Below are 23504 nucleotides of genomic sequence, written 5' to 3'. Positions count from 1 at the left end.
TCTATCATCTCATTCCTTTGTCACTCGATGGCTTCTTCGAGGAATAATTTGATAAGATACCCTTCTCCCTCGACATTCTTTTATTTATCCATTGGAGGGCATTGAGGTACATGAGGCCGGTCTTGCAAGGGTTCAATCAATTCAATTAGCAACTCCTTATAAGCTAACCTCAGTGGGGACATGCACAAAAAACATAGAAAGGGAAAACAACTTTGATACCACTAATATAAATTTAAGAAGGGAATGAAATGAAATACAAATTTAAAATAAAACATGGAGATACAATGAAACTGAACTTCAATTAATAAATAGAAACGTTCAAATTATATATATGTATAATGAAAATAAACTAGCTTGAATGGTGGTAGCTTATCTCTAAGAAGAGATGTGACGGCTACACGCCTTCCTAAATTATGTTAAAATGAGGCTTAATTTCCTATTTATCATGAACAAATAATGGTCCACGGGTCTTGGATAGACGGTGATCAGGTGCATTGTTAAGGCACTTCTAGATGTTAAGTCACTAATTAAATTTCCAGACCTATTCGGGTGTTATTATTAAACATGACCATGATGTAGCCTCACTAGTGTGGTACGTACAAAAAAAATCATGAAGAAACAATGAGAAACTCTAAGCATCCAAAACCCTAACCCTATCAAATGAATTTCCAATGGGGCAAGTTGGAATGTCAACATCCCAAGGTCGTAACTTTGACATATGATCTTTGTTTGGTGCACATGATATCCCAATAAAAATGTCTATCTAATGATAACAACTTATGACTATCGATGATAGTTTATAACTGTCGTTAACCCGTTTCCCCAAAAAACGTGATTTAGGGCCTTGAAATAGCTCTGAAAGTTCAAACTGAAAACTACCAAAATAAGAACTTATGTTGTGAGCTAGTGGAATAGGTGGGTGGCCACCAATATCGTCCTAGATCATTGGGGCATTATATATTAATCATATGATTTAATTTATCAAATTAAAGATAATCATGAGGGTAGTTTTGTGCTTTGGAGATCATCTATGAGTTACTCCAAAGTAGTCAAGGATGTATGATTTTTTGTTTTGTTTTAGGATTGGGTTTGGTTTCTTTAGGTTGGCATCATGTTTAAGGTATAGTGACAGTGATTTTAGGTTCACATTATGCTCTAAGGTAACCAAGTGTCTTGCAATTCAATAGGGTTCTTGTGTTCAAGGAATTACTTAAGTTTTTCATTTCCAATTTCAAACCAAATTTTCAAAAGAACCAATGAAAACACCACCCCCCCCCCCCCCCCCCCACCACAAAAAAAAAAAAAAAAAAAAAATAAAAAAAAAAAAAATAAAAAAAAAATTATCAAAATTTTTATATAGAATCCAAAGAAGTTCAGATTCTATGACTTGGTACTTGAAATAGATGGAGGGAATACTTGGCCCAGCAACATTCCAAAAACATACCATGCCATCCAAAACAAGGAAAAAATGGCCACATAATGCTAAATGCCTACTTGACCTCTGGGTTGTTTGGGGGCATGTGTTCTTGATGGCCACCATGCCATTTTTGGGGTAATCATTACCTACAAGCACACATCATTAATTTTAAAATCAATATCAAAATATATTTAATCAAATATTTAATTACTTGTTATGTTACATTTATGGGTTTCTTAATTTCATTTTAAAATTAGATTATTGATTTCTTAACATATTCAGTCTATGTTATCGAATGATTCTAGTTTTTCAAATAAATTGTATCAAGAGGCACATTCTACCTACTAGTGTGAGGCAGATATGTAATTCCTTGCTAGAGCTAACACATGTTCCTTTTAAAATAAAAAAATAAAATATTCACTGAATACAAAATTAATGTAAATTATAATAAAAAACAAAAATAAATATACATATTTGATTAGTCTTGATTAAAAAGTAAACCATCAATAATCTCATTATCCTTGTGTTTAATAGGTTGTTATATGCTCTATAGACTAGTACAGGGGAGATGTTGTAGTGATTCTCTAAATGAGATGTTGCAGTGACGTTTTTTTTTTTATAAGTCAAAGTTTTTTCATTACTCAAAAGGAAGATACAAGGATGTCAAAATGAATGTGGTCTCACCCCGACCAGGTTTGTTGACCAATTCTATTACCATGCTATAGACAAAAATAAAATAACTGACGAAGAGATCCACAACCTTATAGGCCTTACATACCAAAAAATAAAAAGAATTAGAAAGACACTGTTTACCATAATCAATCATCAAAAGTTATTGAAGCAGGATTATCTAGCCCCGTTCCTGGAGGAGGAGGAGGATGGTATAGGCATTTGAAATGTTGTTCAAAGTGAACAAGCCAAGCTTCCACCTTTTTGATCTTCTCGGTCAACAGATTCTGGTCACGCCAAACAACCATAATTATTTCACGGATGTGACATTGAAAGTAATGGATTTGCTCCAGCTTGGCCATCACTACCTCGTGTTCTTCCCTTTTGACCATGTCATGAGATTCCAACATGTACATGATGAATTGGAACATCGCCTGATGTGCCGTAGTTCTCCCGGTTCACCCAGCTGATGCACGTCCAACAGACCCCACGCTACCTGCTCTGTTGCTTCGTCATCGTACACTCGAAACTCGGCCACATCCTACACCCCTACACCTGTTGCCTGCTCCACGACTGCCCTGAGCCGGGATCCTGCTACCCCTGCCATCCACAGGACCGACTGAATATCTTTTCCCACCACATGCTCCATGACCCCCGTGCATGATGCCTCACACAATTATGTCACCTTTGGCTGATGCTATCAACACCTACTCACACCGCCACTCAGACTCCATCAAGCACAATTGACCCCTCCCTAAGTTGGGATACTTCCACCTTCACCTATATTGGGGCACACAAGGAACGCAAACTTGGCTTCATACTGATAGTCGTGTTGTAACCCAAACTCTTGAGACTAACCCAAATCAACACCAAGGTCCACCCAATCAGACCCAGAACCATGCACCAAGTTATGACACATCTACAAATCGACAGACCTCCACCAAACACCCAACACTCCACACCACAATCTTAGAAGGAAAGATAATCCAGCTCCGCTAATCACCTTGACCAATTTCACCACGAAAAAATCACAAATCCAGGCTAGCACTTCCAAATAACCCCTTGCCTAGAAAGGCCAAAGGAACACCTCCCAAGTGCGCATAAGAAAAACTAGAAGTTCAGACTCCCAGAAACCTAACTGACGCCAGAGCCACTGGGCTTTGTCAAAGGGAATTCTTCGACCAACAACCTAGGAAGGAAAATCCAGGCAATGCCTATCCCAGAGAGCCAAAACAAAGCCAACACCAAAGCCTCAGCCTAAGAAAAACCTCCACCACCAGAAACCCTGGCACCACTTATAATAGCAACAGACACCTTACGCAAATAAACGAAGCACCTCCACCCAGAATGCCAAAACAAGAAACCACCTAGGCCCATGACACCAACACCCAATACTAGCTAGTTCTTAAACCAGCACAGCCTTCGGCCAAGGAATGAAAAGGAAAGTTTCACTTAGAGCAGAAGGGAGAGAGTTGTTACCTTATTAAGCCAGTAGGAGGAGTGATAAACGAATGACCACCACGAAACCCACACAACCCAGAGAAATGTGAACATAGGTAAGTTCGTATCCCTCAAAGAGATGAATAATACCCAAACTGTTGCATGCTCCACACTACTTAACCATCGTAACGTCGACGCCATGGTCCTCGAGATAGTACTATTCCTTTGCATGCAGGTAAGGGGTGATGTTTCACACATTCAAATGCAGAGTAATTAACCAGAACATAATGGAAGGGCTTAATGCCTGCCCTCCTTCGCTCATGACATATGTCGAGTGTCATACTTCATGTGGCGTAGAGTTCCAAGTGTCCAAAACCCCCATCAGGGAGATGTTGCAGTGAAGCATTAATAAAAAAATAATATCGATCCAATTAAAAAAAATAAAATATTAATAACAATAATAAATAGATTCAATTCAATTTGTTATATTATAATTTTGTTTTTATTCATAAAATTATAAATATTTTTTATTTGTAAAAAAATAATATATCGATCGCATTTAAAAATTGACATCTATATATATATATAGTCAACTATATATTTATTGTTGGAGTTTTAATAAAATTAAAAACAATACCATTCCTATATAATATAAAAGTATTATTAATAATTAGTAGAGATATATTTTAACTTTAAATCTATGAAACATTGAGAAAAATGAATCTAGATGTGCAAACATTTTTCAAAAAAAAAAAAAATTGAATCCTCTTATAAAGTTTGCATTTTGATTCAAAAATAAATTTGATTTATAATAATTATAACCTAAGTTACGTTATCTTAATATTTATAACATTTTTTTCCATTATCTATTCCTTTAACATCTATCCTTCATTTCAAGATTAAATAATTAATATCTAATGATGAACCACACTTGTTGGTTCGAAACGCATTGGCCAAAAAATTCTCTCATGTGATTTTTACCGAAAGACTTTGTTTAATTCATTATGAATCATATAAGCATGAATACAGAAATTAATATCCTTTTAAAACTTAAAAAACTTGAATGCATTGATGCTAATTTAATAATTTATATATAATTTTAAACTGATTATAAATTAATAATTTATATTTTAATTTTGAATTTATTAAACATTGAGAAAAATCAATCTAGATATATAAACATTTTTCAAAATTTAAATTGAACAAAAAATTAACTTTTTATAAAATTTGCATTTTGATTCAGAAATAAAATTTGATAAATTGATTTATAATAATCATAACATAAATTACATTATCTTAATATTTATAATATACTTTTGGATTATCTATTCCTTTTAACATTTATCCTTCATTTCAAGATTAAATAATTTATATTTTTTAAAAAATAATTTTAAAAAGCTTGAATGCATAATGTTTACATTGATGCTTCAAAATTTAATAATTTATATTTCTTTTTAAATTAGTAAAACTTGGAAAAAAAAGTCAAAAATTATAAAATTTTGTTTAAAAAATATTTAACCAAATAACCATGTCAATGTGAACATCTCTTTTTCCTATTTCAAAGGAAAATAACCTGATAACCAATAAGAACAAAATGCTACATATTTAGTCAGAAGAAAATACTATATATTTAGTTTTATATATAGTTAAATAAATTAACTTATTTAATTAGTCAATTATTTAAGTAACTAAGTTATTTAATTAATAATAATTTATTTTTTTAATATATTCCATAATAATTTCTATAGTTTATATAGTTTTAAAATAATATAGAGTATATTAATTTATTAGGTTTTAATCTTAGTTTAAGTTCAAGGAAATAAATAGAATTAACAAATAAATTAATTAATTAATTAATCAATTAACCAATTAAATTTTTTTTTTTTCCGGTCAAGTCAAATATAGTTGCCAAATCCATTGTAGCCATTTTCTTGGTTAATTTTCCTTTCTCTATCTCTTAGTCAAGTCAAATATAGTTGTTGCCGAATCCAATGTAGTCATTTTCTTGGTCAATAGTAGCTATTTTTTCTAGCCATTGAATGATCTGTTCTCTCTATTTAACTTGTAGCCATGATCTGTTTCTTCATCTTGTCCTGACGATGAACCACACTTGCTGGTTCGAAATGCGTTGACAAATAAATTTTGATGTAATTTTCACCAAAACACTTCTCAATAAAAATATATAACCCGATAAAATCAAAGAAACCCAATAATATCTTTATTTCCATTTCAAATGCAAAAAAAATAACAACGGATACATTCCTTTATAAACAATTTAACATATTTGATTCTTGTGGAAATGCTACATAATGAAACTTTATCTTGTAAAAACATTTATCCTATGCTTCTTAAACAATCCAATTTTTTTTTTCATAAAAAGAGGAATAAATAATTAAATTCTCATTCACTATACATCGGCCGACCACAGACTGTAACCACAACAAAGAATGGTCGATACAAGAAAAGACAAACAACTAGTACCGTAATATTATAAGAGAAGTTTGCATACAAACTTTTCATTTTGAAACAAATTCAACAGAGATAACAATTTCAGTATTGACTAAAGGTAAAGTTATTTCCCTATAACCTTTACCATCCCGCAACAAAGACTCTATATACCCAGAATCTACACATATTTTACTTGACGTTCATAAGGAAATACTCTCTGTAGAGTTCTTTCATTGATCAGAGGAGGAGCAAGAATGCACGAACTCCGATATGTAATTCAATATGATGGAGGCATTCTTAGATTTTGGATTGAAGAGATGAAACACATGATCTTCGCCTTTTTTCATAACCAAATCAACATATTTTCCGACCTTCTTTAGGGATTCATAATACAAAATACTTTGATCTCTCAGAAGATCCTTCTCTACCATGAATACAACCATTTTTCCATATGCCAGAGTGGATAGGGCAGGAGAACGAGGTCCAACTAGGTTTGAGAAAGGGTGGTCTTTCTCCACACCTGTGGGGAGGGAGATGATCCATACTAGATTTGTCAACTTATTAAAACTATCCATCTTCGCCTTTGACCCTGATTTGCAACTAATTCATTCTTCTCTGCCGAAGTCAATGTGAACTAGAGTTACCCCTTTTCAACATAGCCTACCCCAATTCCTTTTACTGACACGAATACCCAGTTGGTGCACGATATTAGCTCCAGCACTGTCGCCTCCCAAGAACAAGTTACTAAAATCTACATGGTCAACGAGACACATATCAATCTACACCCCCTCTATTGCCTCCGCTTGGTGGGCGAGCCATTCAACCAGATTGAAACAATCGTCGTAAGCTACAAGGAGGCGATGCTCCAATGCTCTTTGGTAATCCATGGATACGCAAATCACCTTGGTCTCCTTAGCCACTTTATTAACATAGTTGTGATAAAATGGAGATGCAACAAATTCGATGCAGAAACCTACTCCATGAACATACACGAGCATCGGAAGGTAACTGAAGGGAACAAGAATTACCTTTGCATCTCTTAACTCAAATTCATAAAGGGAAAAGATAAACGGGTGGTTGTCCAGTTTCGTGAGTAGGTGGTGTATGCCCAACAATACCGATTGTTGTCCACATCACTTGCAATCAATCAAACATCATTACCATTATGATCAATATCTATTTCATCCCCCTTTCCAGCAAATGGTAGCGAATCAAATACAACATATCCATGCTAAACTTGTCCGTGCAACATCTGTAATTCCCACGAGTCGTTGTTGCAAAGTGGCGAGTCGGGTGCACCAACTAGACGTGTTTGACCGATGAGTTGGTGAGAGTCTGCGAGGGCGCACGACGGGCAAGCAACGAGCTAGCGAAACGAGCCAAGGTGCAACCACGAAAGTCATTGTGAAAAATGAGTAAGTCTCGAAATATTAGCTTACTTATATGGGTGGCCGGTCCCACACATGGGCGCGCCACACCATGGCCGACGGAGGAAAGTGGTGAAACTGCAAGTTGGTGGGTCAGGTTGACAAAAGTCGAAGCCCCTTACCAAGTGGAACCACTGTATAAGAGGGCGGAGCCATGGTGGTGAAAATCAACAAGTTCATCCATTCGAACATCGCAAAAGAGGTTATAAGTCTTTGGGTGAGCCTCCCAAGCGAGGAACGAAGGATGAGTCCGTTGGTCGAGCGAGGGTGAAAAACACATCGTAGAAACAGTCGGAAGTCATGGGCGAGCCAAGCAAACGAGCCGCAAATCGCCACACCGCTAGCAGCAAGACATCGCGGCAGGCTGAATGAACGAAGTGCAGGTTCGATGGGCGAGCTCGTGGGCGTTGTGGTTGGACTGGCGAGTCGGGTGGAGAGCGCCCGCGGTTGGACAGTGAGCCGGGTAGTGTGTGCCTGCCACTGAATGGTGGGTCATGCAGAGGTGTGCCCGCGGTCGAACGAGTTGTCGGGGTGAGGTGCGCCCGCAGTGAGGAAACGACCGGGCATGGTGAAGCATTCAGCGGGCACGGTGGAGGTGTCCGGTGGACAACAAAACAATAAACAGTTGTGGTTGTTTCGGGTAGGCTTGCATGGTGCAGCGGCCAGGTCGGTGGACTGGACGAGTTGCATGGCAATCTCTTGGTTGTAATTTGTAAAAGGGCCAGTCGAGCTATGCTCTCAGTGGAATTGTAAAAAAACAACAGATTATATATATATTTACTTACATACATTGTGTTTGTGTCTCTTGCATGAGTTGAAGTTTTATTAATGTAATTCCACACATTAATAAGTTAACATGGAAAATAATATGAATGTCAGGCGTAGTTAGGAAAACAACTTAACAATGAAAAAATTTAAGTGTTTAGCTGGTGCCACACTTTGGGAAACTCACAAAAAAAGGGTTGAGGGTGTGACAGATAGTATCGGAGCAAATTGCAAAGACCAGGTATGTGTGCAGTCTGAAGTTTTGAACAATAAATCTTGGATTCACAGTTTGGGGTTCCTGGACTTGGTGGTTCATGACAAGACCATCCAAGCATTGGTGGACATGGGTGCCACGCATAACTTCTTGACGACACGTGTAGCAAAGAAAGTTGGGCTGCAGATTTTCCCATCGGATGTGGAGGTCAAGGCAGTGAACTCAAGGGCTAAAATGGCTGGATTGGCACATGAAGTGCCAGTTCAAATCAAAGACTGGCAGGGTCGGTTGGACTTCACGGTGATGGAGATGAATGATTTTGACGTGATATTGGGGTATGATTTCTTGAAGGGAAATAGAGTAGTTATTGTCCCCTTCTGCGATGAGGTTATGCTGATTGGAGGATCACAGACTTGGACTTTTCCTACTCATAAGAAAAGGAAGGAAGTCAAGGTGCAACATGTTTTTGCACTGAGTTTGGAGAAGGCTATGCAGGAGTCAGATGTAGAGACATATGTGACAGTCATCAGAGAAGTTGATAGCGATGATGGAGTGGGGACGCCTATTCCAGCTAAAATTTCCGAGGTGCTGGCCAAGTATGCAGATTTGATGCCCGATGAGCTACCAAAGAAACTTCCACCAAGGCATGTGGTGGACCATAGCATTGAGCTAGAGCTAGGGAAGAAACCTCCGACTAAAGCTCCTTATCGGTTGTCAGGACCAGAGTTGGAGGAATTGAAATGGAAATTAAAGGAGTTAATTGATGCATGTTTCATAAGACCTTCAAGGTCCCCCTATGGAGCTCCAATATTGTTCCAGCGGAAGAAAGATATGAATGAGCTATGGATGTGCTGTGATTATCATGCTCTCAACAAGCAAACAATAAAGAACAGGTTTCTTTTGCTATTAGATGCAGATTGCTTCGATAAGCTTGCGAAAGCCCGACTGTTTTCCAAGCTAGATTTGAGGCATGGGTACTATCAGGTGCGGATAGCGGAAGGAGATGAGAGGAAGACTGCGATTGTGACAAGGTATGGAAGCTTTGAATTCCTTGTTATGCCATTCGGGTTGTGCAATGCTCCTGCTACGTTTTTCACTTTGATGAAGAATGTACTATGTCCATACTTGGATTCGTTCGTAGTAGTATACTTGGACGACATCATGGTGTACAGTGATAATATGGAGGACGATAAGAAACACTTGGCTCTGGTGTTTAAGGTGTTGAAGAAGAATCAACTGTACTTGAAGAAGTCGAAGTGTGTGTTTGCCTAGATCGAGATTCCGTTCCTTGGACACATTGTGGGTCAAGGGTACATACGGATGGAGCCGAATAGGGTGAAGGCGATAGAGGATTGGGTTGAACCGAAGAATGTCCATGATATGAGGGTGTTTTTGGGCATGACCAACTACCAACAGAAGTTTTTAGAGGGGTACTCCAAAGTGACTTCGTCACTGATAGACCTTCTAAAGAAGGACAAGCGATGGAGTTGAATGGAGAAATGTCATATGGCATTTGATGATTTGAAGAAGAGGATGGTTTTAGCACCGATACTGAAGTTATCGGACTTTGAGCGGCCATTTGAGGTACACATAGAAGCTTCATATTTTGCGATAGGAGGGGTTATTATGTAGGATGGGCATTCGATGGTGTAAGAGAGTCGGAAGTTTCAGGATAGAGAACAAAGGTATTCGGTTCATGAGAAGGAGATGACTGCGATCATCCACTGTTTGCAGGAATGGAGGCATTACTTGATTGAGAAGCCTTTTGTTGTCAAGATTGATAACGTTGCAGAGAGTTATTTTTCATCACAACCAAAGTTGTCAGCGAAGCAAGCTCGTTGGCAGGACTTCTTGGCAGAGTTCAACATGACTATTGAGTACAGGCCGGGTAGACTCAATGCAGTTGCAGATGCCCTTAGTAGGAAGGGACAACTAGTAGCATTGGAGGGGGGGAAGACCGAGCAACACAAAGTAGGAATCAAGTATAGATGACAGAAGAGATATAGAATAAGCTCAAGAAGAGCATTGAGACTGATACTTAGGCACAGAATATTGTGAAGCAGATAAAGGAGGGGAAGACACGGAAGTTTTTTCTCCGAGATGGACTCTTATTCTTTGGGAACCGACTCTATGTTCCAAAGTCATCTGGACTTAGGAGACACCTTTTGAAGGAGTGCCATGATTCTCCATGGGCTGGCCACCCAAGGCAGTGTCATTCTTTGGCATTATTGGAGAGAGGATTATTTTGGGAGAATATGAGGGAGGATGTAGAGGAGTATGTGCACACATGCATTATTTGTCAGTAGGACAAATCGGAAACCCAGAGGTAGGGAGGGTTGTTGCAGCCTTTACCTATTGGGTTGTGTTATATTCTTTCCATGACTAGCCTACATAGTTAACCGGGGGTTTAGAGGCGGGGCAGAGCCCCCCCTTCATTGCGCCATTTGCACAGCGGGGGTGGGGTGGGGGGGCGCATAGGGGGGGCGGAAGCCCCCCCTGTCCAGGGGGTTTGAGGGGGGCAAGTAGCCCCCCTCTATGGGGTTCGGGGCAGCACCCTGGGGAAAATTTTTTTGGACCCTATATTAGGTTGGGCGGACCTACCTATGGTTTTGTGCATGGTTTTCGCACATGGTTTTGGATGCGATGGTTTTCGGTCCATGGTTTTGGAAACTATGGTTTTCGGTCCATGGTATTTGATGCTTCGGTATGTATAAATATGTATTGTAACATTGAAAGGAAAATAATGAAAAATCAAGCTGGTAGTCCCAGTTTTGGGATCCAGGGGAAAATCTTTGTGTATATGTGTTTTATGTGTTATTCTCTCGCATTGTTTATTTTCTGTGTTTTAGAATTCATATGCAGGTAATTTCTGTCCGAGGTTAAAACCTACGTTTGGTATCAGAGTTGTTTTGGCTTCAAGGGGACGCCTTTGTTGCTGAGAGGTTTCGCTCGGGCCTGTGGTAGACCCTATTCAGTGGGAGATCTGCGGGATCGATTTTGTTGGTGAAAGAAGATGGCGAGCAGTGGAAAAATAGAGATCAAGAAATTTAATGGTTAGAGTTTTGAGTTGTGGAAACTCAAGATGGAGGATCTGTTGGTGGATAAAGATCAGTGGATCGCAGTAGATCCGAGTACTAAACCAACGGGAGTGCTCGACGAAGAATGGAAGAAGTTGGATCGGAAGGCAAAGAGCACAATATGATTGTGTGTCTCAGATTCAGTATTGTTGAATGTATCAAGGGAAGCTACGGCAAAGGCTTTGTGGGACAAGTTAGGGAATTTGTACCAATCTAATTCTCTAGTGAATAAATTGTTCCTACGGAAAAATTTGTATAACCTAAGGATGAAAGATAGAGACTCAGTGAAAGAGCATTTGAACGCATTTAATACTGTGGTAAGTCAATTATTATATGTTGATATTAAAATTTTAGATGAAGATAAGTGCATCAGTTTGGTGTGTTCTCTACTAGATTCGTGGGATAGTCTGGTTATTGCAATAGGTAGCAATGCAACTACCTTGCAGTTTGATGAAATAGTCTCAACCTTGCTGACAGAGGAGATGAGACAGAAAAATATGGAGAGCTAGAATGGTGATGACTTGTCTGTACGAGGACAGTCCCAGAATAGAAACAAAAATAAGCCATTGAGTGGGATATCTAAATCTCCGAGAAAACCTGTAAAGGTGGTTTGCTGGAAATGCAAAAAAGGAAGGGCACTATAAAAGGGACTGTAAATCTAAAGCTCCTGACAAAGGAAAGGGATTTGACGATGATCCTTCTGCAGAGGCAAAAACCACCTCAGATGAAGGTGGGGATATGTACTTGGCTTCTTCAAGTACACATGTAGATCATGAGGCATGGTTGATTGACTCAGGTGCATCCTTTCACTTCACTCCCCATAGAGAGTGGTTCTACGAGTATGAGAAATACGATGGTGGTGATGTCTTCTTAGGGGATGATAGGAAGGCTAGAATCATTGGTCACGGAAAAGTAAAGTTGAAGTTGCAAGGTGGAAGGGTTAGAACACCTCTGGGTGTTCTGCATATTCCTACATTGCCCAGAAATCTAATTTTTGTAAGCAAGCTAGATGATGCAGGTGTAAAAACAGTGTTCGAGAAGGATACCTGCAAGATGGTTCAGGGAGCACTGTTATTGATGCATGGAGTTCGGATTTGAACTTTGTACAAGCTGCAAGGTAGCACTGTTGTTGATGGGTGCAACAGTTCTATGGTTCCTGAAAGTGGCGCAGAAAATCTAGTGGTCTTTGGAGAGAAGACCATGTTGTGGCATCAAAGGCTTGGACATATTGGAGAGAAGGGCCTTCGAATACTTCATGGTAAAGATATGGTAGAAGGTATGAGTAATAGCTCTCTGGATTTTGATTTCTGTAAAAATTGTGTATATGGGAAGCAAAATTGGGTGAGTTTCCCCTCTCATGGTAAGAGGGTGAAACAAATATTAGAGCTTGTGCACAGTGATGTGTTTGGACTTGTGAAGGTTCCATCACTAGGTAAGTCTGTGTACTATGTATCATTTATAGATGACTTCTCAAGGAATACGTGGATATATTTCCTTAAGAAGAAACCTGAAGTCTTTGAAAGGTTTAAATAATTTAAGGCTCTGGTGGAAAACTAGATAGAGAAGAAGATAAAGGTGTTGAGGTCAAATAACGGTTGAGAGTTTTGCAGCAAGGAATTTGAAGAATTCTGTAAGAATTGTGGTATAGCACGGCAAAATACTACTCCTTACACACTTGAGAAAAATGGAGTTGCAAAAAGAATGAACAAGACGTTGATGGAAAGGGCAAGAAGCATGCTCAGTGGTGTCGAGTTAGGACAGGAATTCTGGGCAGAGGCAATGGAGACAGCATGTTACCTGGTCAACAGATAACCTTTATCAACGTTGGAGGATAAGACTCCACAAGAGGTATGGACTGGTAAGAAACCATCTCTTTCACATCTGAGGGTATTTGGATGTGATGCATATGTATATGTTCCAAAGGAGAAAAAAACCAAGTTTGAGAGTAAATCTAAAAAGTGCATCTTTATTGGGTATAAGGATGGTTTAGAGGGTTATAAGTTTTGGAACCCAGTAACAAGGGGTTGTGTACATCCGAGATGTGGTGTTCAAAGAGGTGAAAGATGTTATTAAACATGAACTCCAACCAAAGGAACCTGAGAAGATAGAGTTTGAGCTTAAGGAGGAAGAATCAGACTCTACAATAGAGGAGGAATCAGAAGATGAAGAGCCACAAACTCTGGGTGTGAGAAGATCAGTTCGAGAAAGAAGGCAGCTAGAAAGGTATAGTCCATCTGCTTTCTGTTCAAATTTTGCTTTATTTGTTACTGATGATGATCCCAGAACTGTGAAGGAAGCACTAGATTTAGAAGATAGAAAACTCTAGAAAGAGGCCATGGTTGATGGAATGGCATCTTTGCACAAAAATGAAGCTTGGGATCTGGTGGAGTTACCGGCTGGAAGGAAACCCATTGGTAGCAAATGGGTGTTCAAGAAGAAGACAAATGCAGAAGGAAATATGGAGAAATACAAAGCTCAGTTGGTAGCAAAAGGTTATTCCCAGGTGCTGGGAATTGATTTTGGTGATATTTTTTCTCTTGTTGCCAAGGTAGCTTCTATTAGATTAATTTTATCTTTTGTTGCTGCTTTTGATTTTAAGGTAGAACAGACGGATGTGAAGACAAAATTTCTTCACGGGGATATGGAAGAGGAGATCTACATGAAGCAACCTGAAGGCTTTGCGGTGAAGGGTAAGAAAGAACTGGTATGCAAGTTAAAGAAGTCTTTGTATGGGTTAAAACAATCACCAAGGATGTGGCATCAAAAATTTGATACATCTATACAAGGACTTGGCTTCACCAGAAGCAAAGCAGATCACTTTGTGTATTTTAAATTAATTGGTGACTGTGTTATTTATCTGGTCTTGTATGTGGATGATATGTTGCTGGTTGGAAATGATAAAGAAATTATCCAGGATTTGAAGACCCAATTGTCCTCCAAATTCGACATGAAATATCTTGGTGCTGCAAACTATATTTTGGGCATGGAAATTAAAAGAGATCGGGCAAAGAGGAAGCTCTGGTTAAACCAGAGGAAGTATGTCGAGACAATACTATAGAGGTTTAATATGCATGATAGTAAACCGATGAAAGTTCCTATTCCTGTAGGTGTAAAGTTATCTACTAAACAATGTCCCAAGACACAAGAAGAGGAAGAGGACATGTCCCATGTTCCATATCCAAGTGCAATCGGTAGTTTGATGTATGCAATGGTCTGTACTAGACCAAACATTGCACATGCAGTGGGAGTATTGAGCAGGTTTATGTCAAAACCAAGGAAGGAGCACTGGACAATAGTGAAGCAGGTTTTCAGGTATTTGTGTGGCACTAGTGATTATGGTTTGTGCTACTAAGGAAGACCATGATTGGACAGAGTGTTGGATATTCATGGCTTTGTTGATGCAGATTAGGTTGGAGATCTAGATCAGAGAAGATATACAAGTGGGTATGTGTTTAACCTATTTGGAGGTGCAGTTAGTTGGATGAGTAAGAAACAATTTGTAGTGGCACTATCAACTACAGAGGCAGAATACATGACAGCCACTCATGCAAGCAAGGAAGCAGTTTGGTTGTAGAGATTGTGTTCAAGTATGGGGTTAGTACAAGGAGTTATAAGGATAGACTGTGACAGCCAAAGTGCAATTTTCTTGGCAAAGAACCCTGCTTATCATTGAAAGACAAAGCACATTGATGTTCAGTATCACTTTGTGAGGGATATGATAGAAGACAAAAAGATGTTGTTGGTAAAGGTGGACACTTTGAAGAATATTGCAGATGCATTGACAAAATCTGTGAGCTCTAAGAAGTTCTCTTGGTGTAGAGAAACAATGGGTGTTGCAGTGTTGGATAAATGACTAAGCTCTCCTGTGGCCCTCTGTGGAAAGAAAACAACAAGTGGGATAATGTTGGGTTGTGTTATATTCTTTCAACAACTAGCCTACGTAGTTAACCGGGGGGTTAGAGGGGGGGTGAAACCCCCCCTTCATTGCACAGCGGGGGGCAGTAGCCCCCGCTATCCAGGGGGTTTGAGGGGGGTGCACTGACCCCCTCTACGAGGTCCGGGGCAGCGCCCCAGGGAAATTTTTTGGGGACCCTATATTAGGTTGGGCGGACCTACCTATGGTTTTGTGCATGGTTTTTGCACATGGTTTTGGACGCGATGGTTTTCGGTCCATGGTACGCGATGGTTTTCGGTCCATGGTATTAGATGCTTTGACATGTATAAATATGTATTGTAACATTGAAAGGAACATAATGAAAAATCAAGCTAGTAGTCCCGGTTTTGGGATCCACGGGAAAATCTCTGTGTATATGTGTTTTATGTGTTATTCTCTTGCACTGTTTATTTTCTGTGTTTTAGAATTCGTATGCAGGTAATTTCTGTACGGGGTTAAAACCTACATTACCAATTCCAGAGAGACCATGGATGAGTGTCTCGATGGACTTCATCGCTCAGTTACCGCAGGTGTAGGGGTACAATGGGATTATGGTCGTGGTTGATCGTTTTTCCAAGTATGATGTCTTCATTCCAACAAAGATACCTTGTAGAGCCGAGAAGATTGCGGAGTTGTTCTTCAAGAACATAGTGAAGTATTGGGGGATGCCATTGAGCATTGTGTTGGGCCAAGATCCGCGATTTACAAGAAGATTTTGGACCTCATTGTTCAAGTTAGTCGGGACGGAGTTGTTGATGAGTTCGAGTTACCATCCGCAAATAGATGGGTAGACTGAGCGAATCAATGCATTGTTGGAGGACTACTTGAGAAATTATGTGACAGCTGATCAGAAGAATTGGCCTAAAACCTTGGATGTAGCTCAATTTAGCTACAACATGCAGAAGAGTTCCGCGACAGGGTATAGTCCATTTGAGTTGGTGAATGGACAGTTGCCAGTTGCTCCTCACACCGTATTGACAAGAGGTTTCTTGAGGAGTCCTCATGCGAAGAAGTTCATGAAGGCTTGGGATGAGACCTTAGAGTTGGCATGGTTGCGCTTGCACGAGGCTGCAAGGAGGATGAAGAAATGGGTAGATAAGGATAGGCGAGATGCACACTTCAGTGTGGGAGATATGGTTTTTCTCAGGATTACCGGAGATCAGTTTCAGCCACCTAAGGGGACTGCAAGATCTTTGACAAGGAAGTATGAGGGGCCATTTCGGGTGAAGAAGCGAGTGGGAGAAGTTGCCTATGAGTTGGAACTTCCGTGCCACATGCATGTGAAACATCATGTTTTCCATATCAGTCAGTTGAAGAAGTGTCAACTTGATGTAGAACATCCAGACAAGGTGGAGCCACCAAGGGGACCAGCCATGATTGTTGACAGACCGAACCTTGTTTTGGAGAAGATCCTGGATCTTTGAATAACAAGACTTGGGAGTAACATGAGACGGGAATTTCTCATTAGATGGAAGGATGCATCGGAGGAGGATAGCTGGGAAACGAAGGACTCACTATGGAGATGGAAGAAAAAGATTATGAAGTATGACAGGAAGCTACAAAGGATATCTGGATTGTCGAGGACGACAATGACTTTAGGTGGGGGAGAATGTAATGCCCACGAGTCGTTGTTGAAAAGTGGTGAGTTGGGCATGTCAACTGAACGTGTTTAACCGATGAGTTGGTGAGAGCCAGCGAGGGCGCACGACAGGAAAGTGATGAGCTGGGCGATTGGAATGGCGAGTCATGGGTGTGCCCAAACGGTGTGACAAGCTAGAAAAACAAGCCAAGGTGTGGCTGCGAAAGTCATTGTGAAAAATGACTAAGTGTCGAAGTGTTGGCAGACTTATATGGGTGGGTGGTCCCACACATGGGCACCCCACACCATGGTTGACGGAGGAAAGTGGTGAAATGGCGAGTTGGTGGGTTGGCTTGACAAAATTCGAAGCCCCTTACCAAGTGGAACCACCGTATAAGAGGGCGAAGCCATGGTCACGAAAAACAACAAGTTCATCCATTCGAACATAGCAAAAGAGGTTCTAAGTCTTTGGGTGAGCCTCCCAAGCGAGGAATGGAGGATGAGCCCGCTGGTCGGGTGAGGATGAACAACACATCACAGAAACAATCAGAGGTCGTGGGTGAGCCAAGCAGACGAGCCGCAGGTCGCCACACCATCGGGCAGCAAGACATCGCAACAGGCTAAACGAATGAAGTGCAGGCTTGGTGGGTGAGCTTGTGGGCGCTGCGGTTGGACCGGCGAGTCAGGTGGAGAGCGCCCATGGTTGGACAGCGAGCCGGGTAGTGTGTGCTCGCCGCTGAACAGTGGGTCATGTGGAGGTGCGCCCACGGTCGAACGATGTGTCGGGGTGAGGCACGCCTGTGGTGAGGAAACGACCGAGCACGGTGAAGTGTTCGGTGGGCACGGTGGAAGTGTCCGGTGGACAACAAAATAGTAAACGGTTGTGGTTGTTTCAGGCAGGCTTGCATGCTGCAGTGGCCGGGTTGGTGGACTGGCCGAGCTGCAGGGTAGTCTCTTGGTTGTAATTTGTAAAAGGGCCAGTTAAGCTATGCTCCCAGTGGAATTGTAAAAAAACAACAGATTATATATATATTTACTTACATACATTGTGTTTGTGTCTCTTGCATGGGTTGATGTTTTATTAATGTAATTTCACACATTAATAAGCTAACATGGAAAATAATATGAATGTTAGACGTAGTTCAGAAAACAACTTAACAATGAAAAAGTTTAAGTGTTTAGCCGGTGCCACACGTTGGGCAACTCGCGAAAAAAGGGTTGAGGGTGTGACAACATCCATCGTGATGGTGGTGCAACATGTGAGATTTAGAGATGACGGTAGGAAACAATTTCAAATTTCAAAACAGCCTACAATATGATTGGCGTAGATTCAATTTCAAATTCCAGACCACGTGGAATATGAATGGTGGGATTCAAGCTCGTGTTTTGATAGGTTTCCAAATTCAAATGAGAGTATCGTACATTGTATACCAGTAATGTATACCATCGTAGTATGATGGTCTCGTGGTGGTGGCGATGAATAAGGTGGAGGTGGCCTGTGGCCATCAGAAATCCCTAAGGGGAGGAGCTGTTAGAAACCTTTGTTATGGTATGTATGACTATCCATGAAATGTCACATCAGTCACCAAAAATTCACATGTATATACCACTCTTTATCATTATGTTGTATGATGAACATATATTAAGCCATTATTATCGTTATGTTATATAATGAATATATATTAAATATATGTTTTTTTTTCAAGGAAAAATCATAATTTCCATTATGAATGAAAATTACATGTTGTAGGACTGAGTCAAATAGAATTCAAAATTGACAAGTTGATTGTCTTACCTATCATAATGAACATAACCCTATCTAAATATATGGTCTACTATCAAAAAATAGTTTTAAACAATTATGAGATAATTGCATAAATGATAATAAGAAATATAACATCACTATCTAACTATAGAACATCACTATCTAACTATCGTTGAAGACAAAAAACAAAAATGTGATCTCTGTAGCAAAAAGACTAAAGAGTGAATCATGGTTGTGATGTCCCATCCTGAGTGCCTTCTATGAAAGGTTGATGATAATAAGAACAGTGAGTGTCATCCATCTGATCCGAAATGTACCAAGTGCCACTAGCCTATGGTGTTGCTTCTTTGGAAAGTGCGTCAGAAAGTGTGTTCCACTCTCTATATATGTGGCGACATGAATGACATCAAAATTCGTTTTCAACAATAAAAATTCTTCTAACATAGGCCACAATGTGTGCACATGAAAATTTGATTGTTGGTTAAACTAATTTATTATAACATGAGAGTCTCCGAAAATATGCAAATGTTGACACCCTTTCTCAATGTCAAAACCAAGGAGAAGATTCAAAATGTAGAGCGTTGCATAATTATTAAAGCCACGGACGAGACAAAACTTGTGTTTGAAGAAATGATTTTCAAATAGGTGGAAATTAGCCCCTCATCCAGAGACACTTTTGCGAGAAGATCCATTAAAATATGAGCATGGAAACAATTTATCAACTTGTTTTTCTATTATAGATTGGCTCCTTGATTTAGGCACTACTGCAGGAATAAGATCATAGATGGCTAAGCACTTTGCAACAATATGATCAACATTAAAAGCCTTATCATTAAAAACTACATTGTTTCTCCCTATCCAGAAACCCCCAAGATATTATGGGGGGAAGATTCCTCAACTTCAGGGGATTTGCCGCATTCCACGAATCTGACCAAGCCACTAAGAAGGATTCCCCTTGCCATTAGCGATCCACTAATAAAACATTTGGATCAAAGATCCACACAACAAAAGACATAGGGCATGAAAGAAAGAGATGTTCAACTGATTCTTCATTTGCCTTACACAATGGGCACTAGTTGGACCTTGCAAAGCTTCTCTTTCTAAGATTCTCTCTGGTAGGGATTTTATTTCTCAAAAGACACCAAAAGAAAAGATGAGATTTTGCTATGCAATTAAGCTTCCACATAGCCCCCCACCACCTTTTAATCTCCCCGGGCTCATTATCAACATTGATGTATAGGTAACCCTCCTTATGTGTATAATCCCCATTAGCAGAGAAAATCCATCTAAGCTCATCTGCCCTAAACTAGATTCTAACGTGAGTTGCCTTTAAAGATCTGATATATTCTTGACATAATGGATGTCATTCCACGAGAACATCTAGAACCTATGATGATAACCAACCTTGCTCCATATAGAGGTACCATCCAGATATGTTATTTGATTTAAAGTCTTCTTACCCTGAGCTGCCAAAAAGTTGATCAAATCCTGAGGGAGATGAAATCTATTGCCCCCTCCTATCCATTGATCTTTCCAAATCCTCGCACAAACCCCTGACCAAACCTTCTATTTAAGCCCTTCCTATATGAATTTGAATGACTCTACACTCTTTTCCATACAATAGATATATTGGATTTACATTAGAGGAAATTTCATCCTAAAAGTGCCCATGAAATTTTCATGTAATTTCCATTTTATAATATGTAAACCAATAAAAACCCTTTAAATTCAAAAAGAGGTACATGTAAATATTTTGGAGGGAAAATAAAAAATATTACTTTTTTTAATTGTATTTTTGGCTTATCATCTTGTAGATTTACTCAAATTTCAAGTGTCAACACTTGTTGGATGCATAATTAAATTCTGCATCTAATGAGTACCCATTATGCATACTTTTGAGAAGACACACATTGATAAAAATTGAAGATACATTAAAAAATGTGTTCAACATGCTTTTTTAATGTATCTTCAATTTTTATCAATGTGGGTCTTCTCAAAAGTATGCATAATGGGTACTCGTTGGATGCAGAATTTAACTCTGCATCCAATGAGCATATACACTTGAAATTTGAGTAAACATATAAGTATATAAGCTAAAAATACAATTAAAAAGGTAGTTTTCTTCTTTTCCCTCCAAAATTCATAAATTTTATTTTATCATTTTAACTATTATTGTATTATTTTTCCTTAGGAGACCACTTTTAGGCTGAAATTTCCTCTAATGCTTTTGACAGGGCTTCTGATCCAATCCTCCAATAAGTTGGGACTTATATACTTTTTTACCACCACTTTAGTCTATAGGTTGGAGGAAGACATCAACCTCCAACCTACTTTAGTTGCCAAAGATTTGGAGAAAAAAAACAGATTTTTAAGGCCCCAACCTCCCCACTTCTTGGGAAGCGCAATTCTGTCCCACTTTACCTAGAAAAAACCTTACCATCTTTAGATCCCAACCATAAAATCAGTTGCAACTCTTTCTGATCAGGTTGAGAATCCCCTTATGGATCCATGACAAAGACATCTAGAAAACCAAAGTGGTCTCCAACACAATTTTTATAAGAACTAGCCTACTTGCCCTGGAGAACCACTGAAAGCTCCAGTTCTTCATTCACTTTTCTATCTTAGCGAACAACCATAACCAATCACATATTTTAATAATTGTTTGGATTTAAATGAAATCCAAGGTACTTTAGACCTTCCTCTATATTAATAAATCGAATGGGAAATAGAGATTGGGCATATTGGATTTTTTCTCTAGAGCATCCCTTAATCGAAATCGAGGATTTGTGCATATTGATTTCCATCCCTATAGATTTTCTAAATAAATTAAGAATATTTTTTAGAGCTACATAATCACGCATGGAGCCATTAGTAAAAAGGAGAACATCATCCACAAAAAGAAGATGGGATATGAACAAGCCTTCATCTATCCTTACGCCCTTTAAGTCACCCCTCTGTTTAGATGCCCTTATTATATTGCTAAGACCCTATGCCACCAAAAGAAATAACAGAGGGGACAACGGGAAACCTTGTGGAAGGCCTATTTTTGCATGGAAGAAATATGTAGCAAAACCATTAATCAAGAGCGCAAAGGACACAGAAGAAATACAACACATTATCCAATTAATGAAACTAATATCGAAACCCAAATGAGTAAGGATCATTCAAAGATACAACAATCTCACATGATCGTAAGATTTTGAAAGATCAATTTTAAACACCATTCCTTTAAGCTTTTTAACTTTGAGGTTATAAGGGACTTCCTTGGCTACTCCTATGGCCTCACGGATTTGTCTATTTTCTAGAAAATAAAATTGCTTCTTGGATATAAATTTGGAGAGAATGGGTTTGATGCAATCAACAATGATGTTCAATATGATTTTGTAAATACAATTGCACAATGAAATGGGTCGGAAATCATAAAAAAACCTATGAGCATCTGATTTAGGGATGAGATCCAAAAAAATTGAGTTGAAATCCTCATACATTCTCCTCAATATTTTGCATTCTTCGACCACTTCAGTAAATCATTACCGATCAAAATCGAAAAAATCCAAGAAGAACTCAGTCTTCCATCCATCTGGACTTGGGACTTTATCCTTTTGGAATCCATGAAGGACTTTCTCCAGCTCCTCTACCAAGATAGGCTTCAGAAGCTCACGATTATCCTCGTCTACTACATATCTTGGGAAGAAACCAACTATATTGATGACTTTAGCTAAGGTAGCCTCCCGAGGAGCTTTAAACAAGCTTTGAAAATGCTCAATGCCCAACCTAGATAGATCCATGAAATTACAAAACCTTGACTCTATCAGGATATTCCAAATGCCAAATTGTGTTTGTGGCCTTCCTACCTTTAGAAAAATGATGAAAAAACTTCGAATTTTCGTCACCAACCTTCAACCATACTGCTCTGCTCTTTAGCCTCCAAGTTTCTTCCTTTTCAACCAATATCCTTCTCCTCAAGGCCTCTAGATCCAAAATGCATTGGTTTGAGTCATTTGACCAATAACCCCCATTTCCAGGATCTTCCAGGACCTCCAATTCCTCACTAACTACCCTCAAAGTTTCCTCATATTTTCTCGCTTTCTCCTTGGCCCAAGCCATAGTAGATCCTTTTAACCTACTGATATTATCTGCAAACTACATTTCAATAGATCTACCTTCTAACAGATCAGATTGATGCCACTAGTCCCTAACCATAATTCTAAATTATTCCTCCTTAAACAAGACATGGTTAACCTTAAAAGGAACCTTCAGTTTTCTGATAGACCCCTTCAAATCCATGAGGATGGTATGGTGGTTCCTCCCCCATTCTTCTATTGCATCATGTTGGCTTAATCTTAATAGGAACCACATCAATTAAATTATGAGATCCAGTAGATGGGCAAGAAGTCAGATAATGGATCTGGACGAGCATGCTCCCCCCATATCTTTTCTACTCCCATAGAAAAATTGAAATTACTACCTATAATCAACTTCCCTTGATTCAAGATATCATTGTTAAGCATCTTATTCCAAAAAGCCTCCCTGTCATCGCATGACCAATACACATTAACGATAAGACAATCATAACCCAGTTCTTTTAAGAAAGCATCCACTCCTATAATACCTTCACATCCCCAAGATCCAGCTGACTTGATAGATTTTACAAAAAGGCCCAAAGCCATACCCCCATATCTTTCCTTTGTGTCTAATGCCAAAAGCATCCAACCGGGAAATAAGTTCTCCAATGTCATCCCCCTTGCCTAGAGTTTCTTGAAACATAA

The 23504-nt window shown here is 39.2% G+C and overlaps 1 protein-coding gene across 1 annotated transcript; it reads left to right on the top strand.

Annotated features, from left to right (window-relative positions):
* The first annotated feature begins 16407 nt into the window (after positions 1 to 16407).
* On the top strand, positions 16408 to 16815 carry LOC149167285 (uncharacterized). The gene has a single exon (XM_089430436.1). It carries the CDS (start codon positions 16408 to 16410, stop codon positions 16813 to 16815), a length of 408 nt encoding a protein of 135 aa, XP_089286562.1.
* The last annotated feature ends 6689 nt before the right edge of the window (positions 16816 to 23504 follow it).

Source organism: Pinus tabuliformis, chromosome 5_1 (assembly GCF_031772625.1).
Source record: "Pinus tabuliformis cultivar Carrire ecotype Pingquan chromosome 5_1, CPIR1, whole genome shotgun sequence".
Lineage (NCBI taxonomy): Eukaryota > Viridiplantae > Streptophyta > Pinopsida > Pinales > Pinaceae > Pinus > Pinus tabuliformis.
Note: the sequence above shows the minus strand (reverse complement) of the source record. Positions and strands in the feature narration are given on the sequence as shown.

Coding starts and splice junctions, on each gene's coding strand:
- LOC149167285 (XM_089430436.1), top strand. CDS start 16,408: ATGAAGGCTTGGGATGAGACCTTAGAGTTGGCATGGTTGCGCTTGCAC.